The sequence below is a fragment of the Sabethes cyaneus genome, chromosome 2 (assembly GCF_943734655.1).
Source record: "Sabethes cyaneus chromosome 2, idSabCyanKW18_F2, whole genome shotgun sequence".
In the NCBI taxonomy this organism is placed as follows: Eukaryota; Metazoa; Arthropoda; class Insecta; order Diptera; family Culicidae; genus Sabethes; species Sabethes cyaneus.
This window is the reverse complement of record NC_071354.1, coordinates 237016361-237037571: the sequence shown is the minus strand read 5'-3', so window position 1 is coordinate 237037571 and position 21211 is coordinate 237016361. Positions and strand designations below refer to the sequence as shown.

The 21211-nt window shown below is 42.5% G+C and overlaps 1 protein-coding gene across 1 annotated transcript in view; it reads right to left on the bottom strand.

Moving 5' to 3' along the window:
* The window catches only part of LOC128738928 (angiomotin-like protein 1), a 34883-nt gene that overhangs the window by 5118 nt on the left and 8554 nt on the right, over window positions 1-21211 (bottom strand). Inside the window, exons 2-7 of the mRNA XM_053834419.1 lie at window positions 10591-12060; window positions 10287-10530; window positions 10102-10226; window positions 9831-10042; window positions 9510-9769; window positions 9047-9447 (exon numbers count right to left, since the gene is read on the bottom strand). Coding sequence (XP_053690394.1) covers window positions 9047-9447; window positions 9510-9769; window positions 9831-10042; window positions 10102-10226; window positions 10287-10530; window positions 10591-11829 — 2481 coding nt within the window. The 5' untranslated portion in view covers window positions 11830-12060. The remainder of the gene's footprint in view (window positions 1-9046; window positions 9448-9509; window positions 9770-9830; window positions 10043-10101; window positions 10227-10286; window positions 10531-10590; window positions 12061-21211) is intronic.

Genomic DNA, 21211 nt, shown 5'->3' with positions numbered 1-21211 from the left:
TTAAGAGGGGGGCTTCCATTCACATGTAATACAAATTTCCTCATAACTCGAGAACTAATCAAACAAATGGAAGAAAATTTGACATGTGGGTGTTTCTGGAGATAAGAATTTTTTGAAACCTCTCCCCACTTTAGGAGGGGGGGAGGCTCCTACACAAATGAAATACAAATTTCCTCATAACTCGAGAATTAATTAATCAAATGGAACCATATTTGGCATGTGGGTGTTTTTGGAGGTATGAAATTTTTCTATGATGAATTAGGACCCCTTAACTTTTTAGGAGGGGGGCTCCCATACAAATGAAATACAAATTTCCTCATAAGTCGAGAACTAATCAAGGAAATGGAACCAAATTTGACATGTGGGTATTTTTGGAGACAAGAATTTTTCTATGGTGAATTGAATCCTTTCCCTACTTTAGGAGGAGGGGCTCCTATACAAATGAAATACAAATTTCCTCATAACTCGAGAATTAATTGATCAAATGGAACTATATTTGGCATGTGGGTGTTTTTCGTGGCATGAAATTTTTCTATGATGAATTAGGACCCCTTACCTTTTTAAAGGGGGGGGGGGGGTCCCATGCAAATGAAATACAAATTTCCTAGTAATAATTAAATTAAAAGTAATTAAGCAAATGGAACCAAATTAGGCATGTGGGGGATTTTGGAAATTCAGCGCGAGACGGCCATAGGCCGTGAGTGTTGCCGGCGACCTGCCGTCGGATTCGACGGTTACTGCGGGGAGACAGCCTGCCGTAGAGATCACCTCTATCTAGGTTTATTTATTTTCCTAGATCTACTGACCTCTATTACTTTCCTTCAGTTTGGTCACCCCTGCGAAATTATACTTTCTACAAAAAGATTTTCCGTGAAATGGTACATCTCGCGTAAGGTTTTTCGCGAAATGGTATTCTGCGAAATTCTATATTCCGCGTTATGGTCAACCGAGAATTGGTGTTCCGCAAAATGGTATTCGGCGAAATGGTTTGTAATGATGGCGAATATTTAAATGCTATCTGCTTTATTTTATCAGGCTAAGCAATGGGGGGAGCTGTTTTCTATTTTACTGAGGAAAATTTGTATATTAAAACACCCATGAACTTCTCAGAAATTTGCAAAACTCGAGATTGTGATAAAGGTCATCCGAGATTCAGGATTGATGTACAACACAGTTTGATTTGTGGCAATACGAAGTTTGTCGGGTCAGCTAGTTATACATAAAATTAGCTCTGCCTATTTAGTTCCTAAAACCATCTCTGAGCAAGCTATCGACTATGTGAATGATAGCTAAATCTTCGGACGTAGTGGTCACTCAGCATATCTCCGCGTCTAGCGATTTACGTCTGGGACAGAGCGTGACTCTCTTGGGAAGGCCTTTTCTAATACAATTCCGATTCCGTTGTCTGGCAACAAGGACTGTAACAGACTGTCTTTTGTGAAGTTAGATAGCTTAAAGCAAGGTTGTGGACGGATGAATTTACATTACATTAGAAGGGTTCATTCGAAGTGCAGGCGTGCAGAGAAACGGTTCCATCATTACGGATTCTCACACTCAAACCACATACCTGAAAGCAGGTTTTGTAGACGACATCTCCCTTATCTGTAAACCAGTGGAGGAGGCTTTCAAGCTGTGAGATGGAAGCTGTGGGAATTAGACTCTGTGTTAAAAAGAAGTATCTAGAAACGTTGTCCCGTCGTGGTCATGTATTCCCGTTGCGGTAGTACCAGATGGAGATGCTTTTAAAGTAGTCGGTCAGAGAAAAGTGATTAGCTCAAGTGACTGTCCTGCACCGTTCTAGATTACTGCCATCACCGAGGTACACCTTCTCGCAGTGCAACGGTTCCATGCCCAAATAGCCAAATAGCCAACGCGCGTCCGGTGAAAGTTCAACCGTCAAAAATAGATAGATTAGGCAGCTTTTCTGTACCGATAACCGTTAGCGTTCAATATTCTGACTGATTATGGAATAACTGTTTTGAATTGGAGCCTTCTTTCGGCTGTAACTGATTACGGAACACTTGGCAACGCTGATGCTGAGCTAATAACGGAACATGTCGATAAGCTGCAAAGTAGATTTTGAGGCCATCACCGTGCGCGGATTTGCATCCTGGTGGAAGTATCATGCAGACATCATTGTAATACAGAGTGAATAGCAAGGGTTCGACGTTGCTACCCTGAGGAACATCTGAGGCACTCCGGAAGGCACAAGACTAAGTGTTCCCCACTTTCACAGAGAGACATCGATTTACGGGGAAGGAATTCAACCACCAGACAAAAGCAGCAGAGGCATCTAGGTGTATTTATTTGCCTAGTATTTTCTGCAAGAGTAGCAAACTGCTAAGATTCGCAGTTGATTTCAACATTATAACTTGAGATTTTAGGATGGCTCGCCGTGGTAAATTACGCTAGACTAAAAGTGAAGACTAGGAAGATTGTTCGTCGAATAAGCCCGTTGAAAATCAAATAAATGAAACGTAGAGACTCAAAAAAGACAACCGTGTGCTTGCCACGGACAGTAATCGTAGACGGCGACGAAGTAGAATGTGTTCTTGACCTCGGATCGCAAAGGGGAAAACAACACAAGTAAAGAGATCCAGTGGCATATTTAAGCAGGAAATCAGATCTAGCGGATCGTGATGCTAATCACGAAGGTCGCGTCCTGGTCTTGTTCAAGCGGAAGGTATCGTGGACGGTCTTTGGTGGAGTACAAACTGAAAGTGAGTGAATCTCACACTACAAACACTGTTTTGGGGAGAATGCCACTGTACATCTGGTGAAAGTCGTGAGGTAACAGTTGGCTGGACATGTCGTAAGAATGCCGGATGATGGTGTGGACGAAACTGCCCGCTTACTATTGCTCAGACTGTGTTTCATAAACATCGCCCCTCATGTTTTTTTTTTTTTGACTTATTAATGAAGTCAGGCCAGTGGAAACTAAGGTCGTATACTAACCGGGAAGGAGGTATAGTGAGTCTCGGCACTATAAGATGGCAGCCCCATCGCGAGACTCGGTAGTGTTGCCCAAGTACGGCTACACACCTAAATTAAACTTAAACTAACAACATTCAAGCATATTCGGAGCGGAAAATTCGGCATCGACCTAGGCGACGGAACAAGGACGACGAATGGAGACTCGGGACTTGGAACTGCAGATCGCTAAATTTCGCAGGTTGCGAGCAGCATTGCATTGAACAGCAACCCCGCAAACTCGACATCGTAGCTCTACAGGAAATCTGTCGCAAAGGAGAGAAGGTATGGAAGATCCGTGGCGGAAAGGCCCAGTTTCACCAGAGCGGTGGCGCTACCAACGAACTGGGAACATGTAGTGCTGGGCGGAATGCAGGATCGCGTGATAGATTGGAAGGCGATCAACGAGAGAATGTGTGTATTGAGGATAAAGGGCCGTTTCTTCAATTATAGCATCATTAACGTGCACTGCTCGCACGAAGGTAGACCCGACGATGAGAAAGAAGCGTTCTACGCGAGGCTGGAAGCAACGTACGACAGCTGCTCGTCACGGGACATCAAGATCGTCATCGGAGATATGAACGCCCAGGTCGGTAGGGAAGAAATGTATAGACCGGTGGTAGGACCCCATAGCCTGCACACCGACACAAACGATAACGGCCAACGATGTATAAACTTTGCAGCTTCCCCAGGCCTGGTGATCCGAAGCACCTTTTTCCCGCGCAAGGATATCCACAAAGCCACCTGGAGATCACCTGACCAACGTACAATGAACTAAATTGACCACGTTCTCATAGAGGGCCGGTTCTTCTCTAACATCACGAACGTACGCTCCCGTCGGGGTGCGGATATTGATTCTGACCATTACCTAGTAGCAGTACATGTGCGCTCAAAGCTGTCCACCGTATACCGGACACGTCAAAGCCGCCCTCCTCGGCTGAACATCAGGCAGCTAGATAACCCACAAGCTGCCGAGAACTACGCGCGAGTACTAAATGAGGCACTGCCTTCATCCGAGAAGTTAGGTGCTTCAAACCTCGAAGACGGTTGGGGCAGAATACGCTCGGCCATCGGAGAGGCCGCTACCGCGGCACTAGGTATTGAGCCTCGGAGTACACAAAATGATTGGTTTGATGGGGAATGCCAACAAGCGGAGGAGGAGAAAAAAATGCTTGGAAAAATTATCTAAGTATTGTCACTAGAGAGAACCTGGCCAAATACCGACGAGCTAGGAACCAGTTGACCACGATCCTGAGGAGAAAAAAGCGCCAAAAGGAGGACAGAGATCGTGAGGAATTAGAGCTTTACTTTATGAGAAGGTGAACCAAACTCGGAAGGGCTACACACCGAAACCTGACATGTGTAGGGACGAGGAAGGGAATCTAATTACAAACGAGCGCAAGGTGGTCGACAGGTGGAAGCAGTTCTTCGATGAACACCTCAATGGCGAAGTCGCAGAAGGAGGCGGAACGGAAATTAACCTAGGAGCGCCCATGGACGATAGTGATGTCCTAGCACCTGATCTCCAAGAAGTCAAACGAGAAATCAGGCTGCTGAATACCAATAAAGCCGCTGGGCAGGACCGCCTACCGGCAGAGCTTTATAAACATGGCGGAGAAACGCTAGCAAAGGCTCTACACTGGGTTATTTCGGGGATTTGGGGGGAGGAAAAGCTACCGGAGGAATGGATGGAAGGAGTGATTTGTCCCATCTACAAAAAGGGTGATCGGCTAGACTGCTGCAACTATCGTGGTATTACGCTGGTAAACGCCGCCTACAAGGTACTCTCCCAGATCCTGTTACGCCGGCTGTCACCGATAGCACAAGGTTTCGTAGGGAATTATCAGGCGGGTTTCATGGGGGCTCGCGCAACTACGGACCAAATTTTTACTATCCGACAGATCTTACAGAAATGTCGGGAGTACAACGTGCCCACGTATCACATCTTTATTGATTTCAAAGCAGCATACGATACAGTCGATCGAGACAAGCTATGGCAGATAATGTATGAATACGGTTTTCCGGACAAACTGACGCAACTGATCAGAGCTACATTGGATCAAGTGATGTGTTTCGAACGCATCTCTGGGACACTCGAGTCCCTTCGAGACGCGACGAGGGTTGAGACAAGGTGACGGTCTATCCTGCATGCTGTTCAACTTCGCTCTTCGAGGCAATCTACGCCAGACTGAAAGCGGAGTCTAGGAGAATTGGGCTAAAAATAAATGCGTCGAAGACCAAATACATGAAAGGAAGAAGCTCAAAGGTAACAAATGCGCGCCTCCCACGGACGGTAACCGTTAACGGCAACGAACTAAAAGTGGTAGAGGAGTTCGTGTATTTGGGATCGCTGGTGACCGCGGAGAACAACACTAGTAAGGAGATCCAGCGGCGCATCCAAGCGCGAAATCGGGCCTACTTTGCCCTTCGTAAAACGCTACGATCAGGAAGCATACGCCGCTGCACGAAGCTAACAATGTACAAAACCATTATTAGACCGGTAGTTCTTTATGGACTTGAAGCCGTGACGCTGCTTACGGAGGACATACGCGCCCTTGCCGTGTTTGAGCGGAAAGTGCTGCGGACGATATTTGGCGGAGTACAAACTGAAAGCGGAGAGTGGCGGAGGCGTATGAATCACGAGCTACAGGTACTGTTTGGGGAGATTCCCATCGTACATCTAGCGAAAGTTAGCAGGCCACGGTGGGCCAGACACGTCGTAAGGATGACGGACGACAGTGCGACGAAAATAGTCCTCTTCAACAACCCCACCGGCACCAGGGCCCAACGTGCACGATGGCTCGACCAGGTCGAAAGCGATTTGCGACTTCTGAGACGACTAAGAAATTGGCGCTGAGTGGCCCAAGACCGAGTTGCATGGAGACGAGTGCTTGAAACAGCACGAACCACCCCGGCTCTAGGCTGCTGAAGAAGAAGAAGCCTTTGAATAATTTTTTTATAACGATAGCCTTTCTTATAGACGAAGGAAACAGTAGCAGAAAGTAATCAAATATAGCTGTTTAAAAGTATGTTTCATGTTCCATTATACCACGGACATCCTGGTATACAGGAACGAGCTACGAACCTAGTAAAGGTTACTTACGCGACCCTCCCCTTATCATTTATTGAGCCATCATATATCATATTCGTCAAGCATTTGAGGACTACAATCCCACTGACACCAGGAGCAGAGGAGCACAACGGTCGAACTCGTCGATTTGCGACTTGTGAGGCGCCTGAGTGGCCAATTTTTGAGTTCCTTTACTCTAGGTCACAGAAAATCCTGAGAGATAAAACTAAAAAAAAACAAAATAGCAAATAGAACTAAACTAAGTGTGCGTTGAAATGTACCTCGTCTGGTAACATATGGCATTACTTTGCATTGTTGTAGAATTCCTTGATAGGGAATCAGTAAGCGGTGCATGAAAGTGACAGGTCACGTAAAACTTCCGGTTTTTTCGTTTACAGTACTTCATCAATTTTAAAACATTTGCCTTCATTTGGTTGAATGATAAACGGTTATTTTCGATCAAAAATTTATGAGTGCTCGAAGTTACGAACGGAAGTCTTCGCAGTTACAATCAGAACGGTATGTTAATGTTTGCTTGTTTGTAACAATCAATACAAGTGATAATTTACAAAACTCAGAAACATGAATCGCTGAGGAATTCAGCTTTTTTGTGGAAAAAATACAAAACCATCAAAGTTTCAAGTTGGCAGGTATGTAGTAGAAAGACACCTTTTAAAAATTCAAAGAAGTTTTAACTGTTTTTCTAAGAATTTTGTGTGCCTGATACGGGTTATATATTGCCATAGGACAGGCACATTTCCAGTGACAGTATGTCATAAGAAGATAATTTAATTCAGTCATTTTTTTCTTATTATTCATACTTACCTCTGCATTTGCTGTCCCCTTCGAAAGTTGCAAATCCGAATGTCAATCAAACGATTCAAAACACATCGAAAGGTAAACCATCATAAAGTGAGCAAACACTAGCTGTTATTACAAGTTGGGGGGTGGGAAAACACCCGAGCGAGGGCAAGGCAAGTATAAGCTGTTCACACCGAACCGGGGGGTACGCATGGTATTTTTCATGTTTTCGAGCAGCAGCGATGGCAGTAACAGCAGCAGCAGCAGCATTATTATGGCAGTATAAAGGCTTTCAAACAAACAAACAAACAGCACACGCTAATCAGCAAAATCAAACAAAAAACGGGGGAACAAACAAAGGGGTGAAACGAAAAAAAAAAAATAAACAACAAATCACACATAGTTTTTAGTTTTTATTGATTTCAACAATATGTGTTTTATTTACCGTTCAAATTGTCGATTTCGGGTGTTTGGGTTGTATGTATATAGATTCCGGCGGAATAATTTTGCATTTGCTTCAAATACACGGAGAAGCTTATTTTTTTACAGGTTAGGTTAGGGCTTCCTCTAAACGGTTGACTTTTGTTTCTATCCACAAAACTGTTGTGTACGTGTTAATTAATGTGCTATGCGATTCTATTTTTTCTATTTTGGATTTTAATTGTTGGGATTACCAGCCATGCATTTGTTTTTTCTCTTTTTTGTGTGTGTAAATGTTACTCTGAACGTTTAAAAAAAGGCACTATAAAATCCTAAAAAAATTCTCAAGCAGCTCAAAACACGCTTTAAGGCAACTCTGTTTCAGACAGTTCATCAGTGTGTTTAGGAAATTTTCATCTTAATATCTAAGCAGGATCGCTGAATTCAGCGGAATATTATTTTTCTTTACAAATAAATTAGTGACTTAATCTAGCTAACAACGAAAAAAGGGAGGTCGGTTTTTTTGTTGTTCCTGGGATGGGGGGTTTTGGGGTTAGGGTAAGAAACATACAGGCGGACCACCTCTTGGTTGGTTGGTTGGTCGGTCGGTTTTTCGGTTTGATTTTATCTGATTTACAGGCGAAAAGATTCCACAATAAACACAAACACAGTGATTAGGACACGCGTGCCAACACGAGAACGTTCCGTTTTGTGGGAAAACGAAAAAGCGATTCAATCATTGATCATTTTAGTACGCACACTCAAGAGTCTTATTTAATCTTTGGCTTTGTTATTTCTTTTTTTCTTTTCCTATATTCAACGCATCATAACGCATTCGATTTCTTGCCAAGTGAAACGCTTCAACGACGACGACGACGACGACAACAACAAACACTCGCTTGCTCATATTTTGTGTGGGGGGGTTTTCTCCTAGATTGCAAATCAGATCTTTTCGGTTACATTCGGTCTGTTTTTGATTGTCACACTGAACAAACTTAAATTTTTCAAGCTTTTATAGTCACTATCAGTCTCTCGAATTGCTGTATTCTTTCTTGTTTTTCTAGTATCTTTGTAAAATGTTACATCATGCAGCTGTATTTTGATAGTCAAAATTTAAAATGCAGGTACACTTTACAACATGGTGGTGAAAACAGTGCTGCCAGAACCGACGTTCTGTTTCCATTCCGGTAGCACTGGCATTTTGAATCGCTGTTCTAAAGCTCGAAAGTGTTAAATTTCCCTCGACATAACCTATCATAGAAGGTCGAAAATTCATTTGACAGCACTCTATCTCGATCCAGTTAGTTAGCCTGCTTTGATTAGAATCACCTAACGCTAGTAGAACGTTTCCTGCTCGGTCGAAGGGGTTACCGAGGAAACATTTTTACAGGAGGAGGACAGCTTCTTAACTGAGGTTGCCTTTTTGGGTACCAGTTTGGGCAGGGCCGTACTGCCGACCACCGTCGCATTGATTGCCGGCGTCGAAATAGTCTTAGGGAGGTGCTTCTTGTCGCTTACCTTAACCGAGGTGGATAACGGATTAGCGGCGGACACAGCGGATGCAGACACGGTGTTAGCGGTGTTATTGAGCACTCGGTGTGCTGCCGTTACTGTTAGTGGGTTACCATTGGAGTCAACCGAGCTCGAGCTCGAGGTGGCACCGCTGGCGGAAGCTCGCGAGGAAGCGGTTGCCGAGTTTGTCCCGCACTTGGCAGCCGCCGTAGCCGCCATATGGGCCTTATTCAACAGATTGCTCTTCTTTTCGGCTATCCACAGTTCACTCACCTTGCTGAGCAGCTGTTCGTCCAGTTGCTTTAGCTGATCGTCGATGGATTTGCGCTGGGCGTCGAAATTTTTCGCATCGTAGATGGTTGTGTGTTCGCTCGATCCATAGTTGGTGCTGTAGTTCGAGCTGCTGCTCGGCGAGCTGTAGCTGTTGCTGCCGGCCGTTTGCAGATTGATCGAGCTCTGGTTGAAGCTCGGGTTCGTCTGTCCATAGTTCGAGGTGAAGCTGGAAGACGGGTTCTGACCGTAGGTCGGATCCAGCAGAGAAGCCGCCGTGGTCACGTCGAACGAATTGTTCGAGACGTCGTAGGAAACCTGCGAGTTGTACGCTCCCAGTGGATTCAGTGCGAAGCTATCGCTAGATAGGTTGTACGATCCGTAGGAGTTGGTTGAACCGTAGACTGCAATCAAACAGAGAAGTTTTATGAAGGTTCTAGAACCATCTAAACGCAACAAAACTTACTTTTTTGTCCCTGGTAGGCCCGAATCATGGCCTCCTTCTCGGCCAATCGATTCTCGACCAGTTTAAGACGGGTTTGCAGTTCGGTTACCTTACGATTGGCCGCGTGGGCCTCGTCCAGGTACCGAATCTTCTCCTGCTTTGCCTCGGCAATAATTCGTTCGGTTTCCTGCGAGTTACGCTCCATCGCCAGCTTGGCAACGTTGCGCACGTTCGATTCCTCCAAGTTACGCTGCTCCAGTTTGGCACACTCGGCTTCCAGTCTGTTGAAAAAAAAAAAACTTAATTAGCATCTTGCTTTAGTGTTCGGAGTCAGAACCATACCTCATTATCTGTGCGTCTTTTTCACGCAGCTGCCACTTGAGGTTTTCGGTTTCACTAGTCGTGCTACTGCCGCTTCGATTCGGCAGATCATTCTCGTAGTCCATTCGGAGTTTCCGTTCCACTTGCTCACGCCTCTCGCTGGCATTCTGTAACGACTGCAGGGCATGTTGCAGCTGGGCACAACGTTCCACGTACACCTGCTTTTGACGGCACTGCAAAACATCAAAATCAATCCACTGATCCACCTGAGAAATTACCCAATTTAACTTACCTCCTCTTCCAATCGCTTCAGAGCCGTGTCCAGCACATTAATGTGAATTCGCTGTTCCTCCAGGGTCGCGTTCTGGGCTTGCAGCTCGATGCATTGACGTCGGTTAGCATCCACTAGTGATTTGTCTGTGGAAAAGCCAACGCTAAACTAACCGATAATTCTAACCTAACATTATTGACACTCACTTTGAGTCACCAGTTGCGAGATGAGCACGTCCTGCTGCGTTCGGCCCAGCTGGTGATCGGAAGAGGACAACAGTTGGTTCTGCAGACCCTCCACCTGGTCCCGGTAGGCCCGGTTAAGCTCCTGCAGCCGTCGAAGGTCCTGCTGAAGCCGATTCCGAGCCGCCTCTTCGAGGCGCTCGCGCCGCTCGCACGACTGAACAAGCTCCTCATGCACTCGGTAGATGTTTGCTATCTCCTGTTCCATCTGAAAACCCAACAAATCAATCAATTAACTCTTCAAACATAATCTAGAAGAAGAAATTACCTTCTGACTCTTGGCAACCTTCAGGAAGCAGCTGTTAAGCTGCTGCTTTAGCAGCCGATTCTCCTTAAACAACGCCTCCACCTCTTCGGGTTCGATATCATCCAGTCGCGTCAGATCGGGCTGACTCTTGCTCTTCAGCTTAGCACTGCCGGAGTTAGCGGAATCATCCGTAGACGCACTCTGGTCCGCCGCCACCCCGCTGCTCATCGTTGTGGTCGTCGTCGATGTGGTCCAGTGCTGACCGTACTTCGGCGGATGATCGCGGGAGTCCGTATTCTCCGAAACGCCCGAATCGCGCGTGGTAGAATCGCTTCGGTTGCGCGACGGTAGCTTCACTTCCTTGGCCAGGTGCTTTAGGACGTGACTCTGGCTGAGGTATTCCTCCGGAATTTCGGCAATCTCCTGCATCGGGGGTTGAGATTCACCGTACGATCGGGGCCGCTCCTTTTTGCCGTACGGCGGCGGGCTGGAATACTCGCGGTTCAGCGAGTAGATTCCTTCGTCGTGAATCGGGTACAGACCTTCGTCGTGGATTATCAGTGTGTTGTAGGAAGACTGGGAGACGTCCATCGACGAGCGGTTCGAGTTGGGTTCCTTCAGCGAATTTCGGTTCGAATTAGATCCGTTGAGAGAGTTGCGATTAGATCCTTCGTTGACACTGTTGGCGTACGCGTGGACAGCGTTTCGAGATTCGGAAATGCTGCGGCTGCTGGTTGGCGTCGCATATCGCGTAGAATCCGACGACGTGTTTGACGAAAATTTGTCGGGAATGTAACGACTTTGGATTTCGTTAACCGGAGTCGTGTTACCTTGCATGTTCTCTTCGCCTTGCGGTTCAACGCGCGCATGACGCAGTACGTAGCGTTCCTCCCGGGTCAGGTTTTCCGTGGATGTCGAGACATCCGTGTCCGATCCCGACAGGCTACCACTAATGGCCGCGTATTTTGGGCTCGACGAAGCGGCTGTTTGACTCTGCTGCTGTTGCTGTTGCGCCTGTTGCGAACTGCCTTGGGATTGTGGTTGGGGCACAGGAGGAGCAGGCATCATCGAGCATCCCGAGGATGTGACCAATAGCGGAGGTCGTACCGCCGGTGGCGGTGGAATCTGCGGTGTCGTGCTCCCCGGTCGTCCATTGCCGTTGCCGGCGGCCGATGCTGACTGAACCGCTTTGCTGCTAGTCTGAGGACCTGCCCCAGACGACGAATACTGCGAATATCTTAAACCGTGCGTATGCGACATTGTAACGGCTGGTTGTACTCGCTATTGGCATTCAATTGTCGTACGAAGTGACGTTGGGTAAACTTGAGCTCTCTCAATCTACTGGTGTTCTCTTCTTCACTGTGGTACGTGCGTTTGAATTGGACCATTCGATTCTATGTGCATTAAATATGCTTCGTTCTTTATGGTTTTTTGTTCAACTTTTCGGACATGAGACCCGAAGTTTCAATTGTCAATTTACGTCGATTTAACCTGAAAATAAAAAAAACAAGTTGTTAAAATAATGTATCATTATAAATTCAATATATTTAATCATCGACGTTCCATCCCTTTTTACTGGTAGCCGTTCTTTCTCATTACAACTAAATTATCTAATAAGTTCCTAAGCTAGTCACCATGCTGTGGCAGCTTGATCAAGATGTTTATTCAACATCAGATCAGGCTTACTTTGAGCATGTAATTTCTTCTAGAACATTTCCTGTGTATAATTTTATTATAAAGCAAAAGTACCGGATACCACATTGGCGATCCTGCCGGATACCGCATTTTTCAGCGATTTCTTGGCGTTTTTAATTGCTCTCGATGGTCTTGATGGTCTTTTTGTCGTCATTTATAGTTATTTTTTGCATTTCCTTTTACTGTTTTGCCTTTTTATCGTCTTTTCATCGCACTTTCTACAACTATTTATAGCCTTTTCGCAAGGGGTCGGACACTCAGCACATAGTGCCACGGCACTGCAGAGATATCATGCGGCACACCTCTAAAGCCTTATGAAAATAACATTTATAGGGCTTTACATACCTCCGGTTCAATTTTACATATGAAATGGGCGCACTGCCAGTTGTCAAAATCATCTCGCACGGTTGCCAGATCTATTAGATTATAACGACTTTAATAAATCTCGCAGTTCGGCACTTTCGGTACAGCATCGGCACAGTTCGGCTGGTTTCAAGTCGCCTAACATAAAAACGGCTGTGCCGAGTGACCCACCCCTTGCCTTTTCGTCATTTTATGTTAGCTTTTGTCGCTTCTCTAGCGTTTTTCGACAGTATCTTTTCCTCATATTTTTGTCGTATTTCATCTTTTGATGTAGGACTATGTCTTTGTTTACTATCTGGGACTGGGTAGCACTTTGTGAAAATGAAAATAGAAGTGTAACGTTGGAATGAAAGATTTTAAATGCTAATAACTACTTAACTACTGAGCGAAACTGAACAATCTATATGTCTTCAAAAAGATAAAATAGTCAGCAATTTTATGGAGGGGGCGAGAAAGCAATTTTAAGGACGGCGTAAGAGGGGGGCTCCTATACAAATGAAACACAAATTTTCTAAAAACTCGAGAACTAATCAAGCAATGGAACCAAATTTGGCATGTGGGGGTTTCAGAAGGCAAGAATTTTTTCTATGGTGAATTGAGACCCCTCCCCTCTCTAAGAGGGGGCGGCTCCAATACAAATAATATTCAAATTACCTCATAATTCAAGAACTAATCAATCCAAAGGAACCAAATTTAGAATGTGTGGGTTTTTTGAGGCAAGAATTGTTTCTATGGTGTACTGAAACCTCTTCCCCTTCTAAGAGGGGGGGCTGCCATACAAATGAAATACAAATTTCCTTGTAACTCGAGAGCTAATCAAGCAAATGGAAACAAATTTGGCATGTAAGGGTTTATGAAGGTATGAATTTATTTTATGATGATTTGAGACCACACACCCCTGCACTATGGGCCAGAAATTAAAATTTCTGGACAAAAATATTTGCGGTTAAGCGGCATGTCTCAGCTCAATGTGGTCTTCGGCAACTTTTTGAATGAAAAATGGATGCATATTGATGGGGACGACCCCTTCACGTCCAATATTTAAGCGTTACTTAAACAACAATTTTAGTAATAACTTTTTGAGTAAACTTTTTATCACCTTTTTGGTTTCAAAATATTAAAGATAAACCAATTTCAAGTATTTTTTCTGAAAAGATGAAACTTCTACCTTTTACCCATTTTTAGTAATAGACCTTTGTTTATAAACGACCCCTCAAATCACATTTCTTCTGGCAACATGTTTATTTCAACAGACAGCTCAAATACTGAATACTGTTTTGCTTTATTTGTATTAATTAATAAGATATAGCTGATTTTAGGTTAAAAACCGTCAAAAAGTAAGATTATTGAAATATGTCAAGCTACGGATAATCATATTTAATACACTAATCTGTGGGCTGGTCACCATATTTCAACTTTTATGATACACACATTTTTAAAGAAATCTTCTATGTCTCAATGGTTGCAGGCGTTGTACTTTTGAACCCCCGTCCACGTATTTTCAAAGCCACCATTGCATTCAATGAAGAATTGAATCTGAATATTTCGCTCTTCTCTTTTAAACAATGGCACTCATAGATCCTTATAAACATATAGTCCTCCGCAGGGCTTGAAAAGGGATCGCAAGTTGAATGTGACTGCCGTGAATGCGAACTTTCCGCATTCAAACTCCGCTTTTTGAACGATCATTTGACTGTTTTTCTTATCCAGTCAATATGCCGCTTGCGCTGCTGCCGTCTTACAATTCATGCGGCATCTCAGCAAAAGCAAACAGTCAATCTCCCGTTTTGCCTTGCGCTTTGAGAATATAAACTGCAAACTGACTGGAAGCATACGGTGATGTATTTTTTCGTTTCTCTTTTTGTCTCCAAATCGGCTGCTCACAGTAATAGTTTGTCACCCGGACGTCGGTCCGACGCAAGCAAAATATTCGTTTGTATTGGACGGAGTCCGACCGACTTCTTCCATGCACATGTAGTGGTTGTTTTTTTGTAGTATTGAATCATACGATTGTGCGGTTGCTTTTCGTTAGCGTGGTGATTGCCAGTCATTTGACTGTTTTGCAGTCATTCGCAGCTCCAAACGGTAAAGGCAACTTGATCGAAAAGAAAATGTCAAAAAGCATTAGAACGCATTCATACTGTTGCGTGCATTCGGCGTTTGACTGAGCAAACTGCCAGTTGTGTTATGCATAGCGTTCGTATTCCATCTCTAAACGGACGGTGTGAACTTGAATGCGCGTTGGTGTGACTGCGGTAGAAAAAAAGGATCGGTCGAAGCCCTGGTCCTCCGTCACCCATTCGTCACCAACCCTTAGAGCTGTATACCTTGTAGTTTTTTCTATTGTCACACACATACACACACATTCCATCTTTTTCCAACCTCAGCCTTGTCATTACTTTTGCATCGTTTTTGCTGTCATTTGACTGCCGCTTCGTTATTCGTTTCTATTTGCATTCTTTTCATCATCTTTTTGTCATCCCTCTATCTTAATGCTGTTGGCCTGTCATGGTCTTTTAGCCAGTTGCTGTTTTGGCGTTATTTCTTCGTCTGTTCGTCATTTTTGACGTTTATTTCTGGCAATTTTTGTGACTTCCGACGTGTTCTTTGTGGCTTTGTGAAGGCCAATCTCGTAGTTTTTCTGTCATGTTTACAGCGTTTCTTTGTCTCTTTTAAGCGATTTGTTGTCGTTTTTTATCGTGTTTCATGGCATTTTTTCATCATATTGTTGTCGTCTTCCGTCTGTACGTGGACTGTACGTATATTTAGACATCACTTCTTCGTCATTCGTTAAATTTGTCGTTCTTTCGTTGTCTTTTCTTCGTATTCGTCGTCTTCCTGTCGTCTCTTTGTCGTATTTATGTAGCATTTTTATAGAATTTTCGTCATCTGTTCGTCTTTTTTTGCCTCTGTTTTCGTTTCTTTATTTTGCTGTTGCTTTTATCGGCGGCTTGTGCCGTTTTTGTCCCCTTTTTTTGCTAGTGACTTTTCGTCACCATTCTGTGGTCTTTTCTTTGTTTTTTTCAACTTCTGATCGTCTTATGTCATCGATTTATTGTCCTTTTTTCATCTTGTTTGTTATCAGTTGTCTCCTTACTGCCTCTGTGCCTCTGATGCTGGAAACACTGCATGGCGAACAGTTAGGTTTTGTTACCGCGTATGTTCTAGAAAGTTTTTCGGTGTGTTGCAACGCGAGTGGAAGTGATTGCTAGTGTGCCAAATGAAGAATAGTGATCAATTTCATCATAGAGAATGAAGAATGCCATATACTCCTATTGAATTGTAATATAGTTTTTGGTTTATGTTTGCCGGTCATCGAGTCAACGAGTTGTCATGTTAACGAAAGAAGCAAAGCAACGAGGGATAAGTATTAGTATTATTTCATACAGGGTTACAAATTAATTCAACACTAAATGCATCAAGTTAAACACTCCAACATGTATCCATTTTCATATTTCATATAATTATTTTAAACATACTAACTTAAATGCAAACATTAAATTCTTTCTTAGTGATAACAGTTATTGAAATCATACTAATTACAAGCTTTCCGATATCAATACATCTGCAGCCCCCTCGCGAAGCAAGTGCTGCACCGCACCGATCCATTACCGTTTATCCTACAGACAGATTCTTATTAGAACTAGTTACCTCTCTCTCTTTCTCATATTTGCACTTGCAACTGTAAAATACCTCTCTTTCTCTTATATAGTGTCACGTTTTTTTGGCGAAGTAGATATGGTGTGAAGCGTGGGAGGATATTGCGCTCTTCACACTCAATTGGACTGCACAGTTATAAAGTGCAACCTTCAAAACTGTGATGAAAAGTGTGCTACTGATAATATCGCTAGTAATCTTATATCGATAATACCATCAAACTTTATCGTCACGGAAGAGTATCGAAAATTGGAGGGTTTAAAGTGAAATCTTCTTCTTGGCTTGTTATTATTTTAACATTTTTGTACTATTTCTTACGTATTTTTGCTTATACTGTCATATTATCGTTATTAATTATTAACGATAAGAAAACTTTATCAATAATCGTTATAGATTTTGATCGGCATTTCCCATCATTACAACTCTCCCATCTGAGCTGACATTTGATTTAGCAGTGGCGCCAGTACCAGTTGGAGGAAAAGCAAATATTGTCAATTGCAAGGAAAATTGTACCATCCAAAGTGCGATATCGCTCATAAAAGTGCTATTTTGCATTAAATCGTTTCGGTATCTTCGGCGCACTTTTTCGTTACCTTTCAAGCAATAAGTGCGCCGAAGATACCGAAACGATTTAATGCGAAATAGCACTTTTATGAGCGATATCGCACTTTGGATGGTACAATTTTCCTTGCAATTGACAATAGTATTTAATTTTTCATTTATTTCATATATGCTGCATATTTGTTAAAATTATGAATTAAGCGCGGAATTATGTATTTAGAAACTATTTTTATATTAATCGTAGCGTCGATAACAACTCTACGTAAGCATTAGAATTCAAATAGGAATCAACCAAGATTCATGGGTTTTTACCACGAAATTTTGGCAACTTTTCTCACCTACAAAATGTGTGACTGAACAAGTGTGCTCAAAATCCAACTTTCAATGCAAAGGGCAATATTGTCATTTTTGATTTTATTCGTCATGTTTGCTATCCGCGTGCGCATGTCGTTGAACACCATTGACTGATTTTTGTTTCGTAAATGCAGTTACATGAGCTCACTGTGCTTCCAGGTCGAGCCTTATATTGCGGGACGGTAAATCGGCATTGTGCAGATTTCATAAAAGTGTTTAACCCTTGGTTTGGACTTGCAATTAATTGAGGGTGCGGTGGGTGGTATGCGTTTTTTTCGCCTTTGGACGTTGGCTTGGCTTTGGATGCTTTGAATAGATTCTTTTGATGGTTGTTTGGAAGACCTGTGAATTCTCAGCTGTGAATAGGTTTAGTGCAAATGTGTTTTAAGCAAATTTGGATAATTTGACATTTTCTCAGTCAACTGAAAACTATGTATTGTCTGTCGTTTCGTTTTTTTATGTTGTTCAGAGCTCTAGATATATGGAATTTTGCCTGTTTGGGGACGCGATAGGTAACTTTTTCGACACGTACAGAGTGGTCGTGCGGTTCTGAGTACACTTAGGTATCAGGCTTTCACTTTAATCTGTAGACTTCGTAAGCGGTTTTTGCCGCCACACCGCATCAACTATTAGAAGCATATAATTTCCTTCAATATATTTCTTATATCGCGTGATAAAGATAATAACTACTAGTTTAAAATTGTAACAAGTAGCCAGTTTCATCCATGTTACCGAGAGTTATGAATGAAGCGAAATATTGACTTATTTTACCCCACTACCATCTTTCGGTGAGTAGTATTTATGTTTAAACGTACTATTCGTACTATACTATGAAATACACCATCTACAGGGATGAGACATTGTCGCGGTTATGCACGATTGAGCAACACTCCCTACAGCCGGCTGTCTGGAGTTTAAATTGCTATAAATACTTTTACCTAATATATAACTCTCTGCTTAGACTTAGTAATAGTGTGAGTACTCATTCAAATTTTTCATTGGAACAAATATATTCTCAAAACTATAATAAATGAAAAAAAATTAAATACGATCGAATGACTAATGAATAGACGAAAAACATACCTAAAATTCTACATTTTATAAAAAACAAAAAAAGCAACGATCGCATCACTTATCAAGGTGAATCCTGATCCAACAAACCCAACCTTACTAGCAAAACTCCTTCCTGTAATCTTTGTAGGGATGCAGAGGTTAACACGGTCCCTAGAACAGCAAAGATTACACTAACATTCCTTCCCCGTTCCCACCTGATTGCAAGGACGTGGCCGGCGCAGTTATTGATCATTACTATGTCGAATCACTGAATTTTGCACAATGAGAATGATCGGTAAATCCCAACCACATTCATTTGATTCATTGTGCAATTTCACTGGTTCTGGTCAATCACTGAGTGCAACCATTGATATGTACAATCAGTCTAAGCTAAGCTAAGCTAAGTTGTCTCCTTACTGCCTCTGTGTTGTTCTTCCTTCGTATATTCGACATCTTTTCGTCGTACTTTCAGCATGTTTTGTCGTCTTTTTTCGACGTTTCGTCGCGTTTTTATCGTATTTTCACCATCTTTTTATAACTTTCGCGTCATCATTTTCGTCGCCATTACACCAGTTTTCACCACCTCTTCGTTGTCATTTTTTTATTTATTTGCTGTGATTTCGTTACTCTTTGGTCATCATATTGTTGTCTTATCAACGCCTTTTCGTCAACCTGCTGTCATCTTTTCTTCGTATTCTTTGTCTTTTTGTCATCTCTCCGTCGAATTTGTGCAATCTTATTTTGAGTTCTTTTAATCATATTTTCGTCGGTGTTCATCGTATATTCATGCCTGCTTTTGACATGTTTTGTCGTCAGTTTTCTGCCGTTTTTTCCAGTTTTTTTTGTTTCTGTTTTGGCGAATTTTGGACGTCATTTCGGCTTTCAAGTTTTTTTGTCATCTTTTCATCGTTATTTCGTCATTTTTGACGTAGGACTACGTCTTTGTTTACTATACTGGGACTGGGTAGCACTTTGTGAAAACGAAAATAGAAGTGTAACGTTTGAATGATAGATTTCAAATGGTAATAACTACTAAACTACTGAACGAAACTGAACAATTTATGTGTCGTTGGATAGATAAAATGACCAACAATTTTATAGAGGGGGTGAGAGAGCAATTTTATGGAGGGCGTAAGAGAGGGGGCTCATATACAAATGAAACACAAATTTCCTCAGAACTAGAACCAGAACTAATCAAACAAATGGAACCAAATTTGGCATGTGGGGGTTTCAGAAGGCAAGATTTTTTGACGTAGGACTACGTCTTACGGCAAGTTTTGAGATAGGGTGTCATTCCAAAAAATCGAAAAATGCGAGCGTCACGAAAAATGAAAGGTTTTGAGCGCTAATAGCTCAGCGGTTTGCCGATCGATTTTCAATATTCTTACACCAATCGATCGGAAAATCTTCTAAGAATTGACCCAAATGAAGAAAAGTATGGATTCTTGATGTTGAACTATTGGAAAATTGAAAATAATGAATCTATGTTTTACCATAATTCTCGCTTCGTGATTGGTTGGAAGATTCTTTACGATGATCTAAACCTATACTAATTTGATATCTGTGCTTGGGAAGTAAGCCAAAACAAGTGACAGTTTCCTCATTTCAACAAGATTTCTTAACACCGCGGTTAAACCTAGACCATTTTGATGTCCTTGCTTGGGAAGTACGCCAGAGAGAGTAACAAAGCCCCCTCGTGCCAACAGATTTCTTACGAACGCGATTAAATCTAGTCCAATTTGATGTCTGTGTTAGGGAAGTGTGCCACAAAAAATGACGCAAGTTCGTTGTCCCAACAGATCGCAAATTCTTTGCTGCGAGACGATTAAACCTCGGCGAACTTGATATCTGTATTGAAAAAATGTGCTACAGCTGTAGTGTTCGGTTATAATGCGACTCTGTATGAATACGCATGCTTGCCGTTTCATTAGAAGTGTAGTGGAAAGATGTGCTGTAGATAAAATAGGACTGAATTGGTAAAATCCCTTCAACGTGGGAAACCATGGATAATAAAAACAATCTTGAATTTCAGTAAGGTAGCAGGAAAGCAATAGTTTGTGTTCTTGATTTTGTTAAATTGTTTTCAAATGCACAATCTTTTGAGAATTGAACGTATGCAATGTTAATACTTTGATAAATGTTACATACAACGCATGTAGCATGTATATATGTTGCATATAGCATGTATACATTAAGAATCGAATGATTACAAGCATGAATACATGCCACTATCACTACAAAGAGACTCACGTAGTCCTGCGTCACCTATATATGCGGTCGTGTCTTGTACACAACCCCTCTGATTTTTTGTAGCTATTTAATGATAAAAACCGTGAGGCTGTCAAAAATACTTTCGAATCCCTTGACCACACGTTACAAAATCGTTTGAAAATATTTGACAACACAGCAGCTAGATGCAAGATTGGAATACCTGGGGCGGGATTAAAACCAGATTTAAATGACTCAAAATGCTATACAAAGCTTGCTTGTTGAATCCTTCGAAGACACTCTAATGGCTTCAAATCCAAAAGCTGGCATCGGTCTATGTTGCGGGGAAGATTATTAGGTAGACGCCAGGGTAGATGTCTCAGGGTGATACGAACAAATCATCAACAAATCATATCCAACAGTACTTCAAGATCGCTGATTTTATCGATGCATCTGTTTATCTGGCAATAGCAAAGACCCCAGACTACTGCCTTGCGGAACACCACAATGCACGTAAAACTGTGGAATCCAGCTTGACACGTTAAATACCGTCTTTAAGATATGAGCTCAACCATGAGGTCAGTTTATCAGATACTCCCAGTTCTGAGAGGCACGACAACGCGCTACTGCTGCAACAGAAAATAATAGCTGAAAAACCATTGGGACCAGGTGAGTAGAAGCTCTTCAATTTCTTTGTATCAGAAATGACCATATCGGGAGTGATGTCAAAAATGTCAAGATCAACGGTACC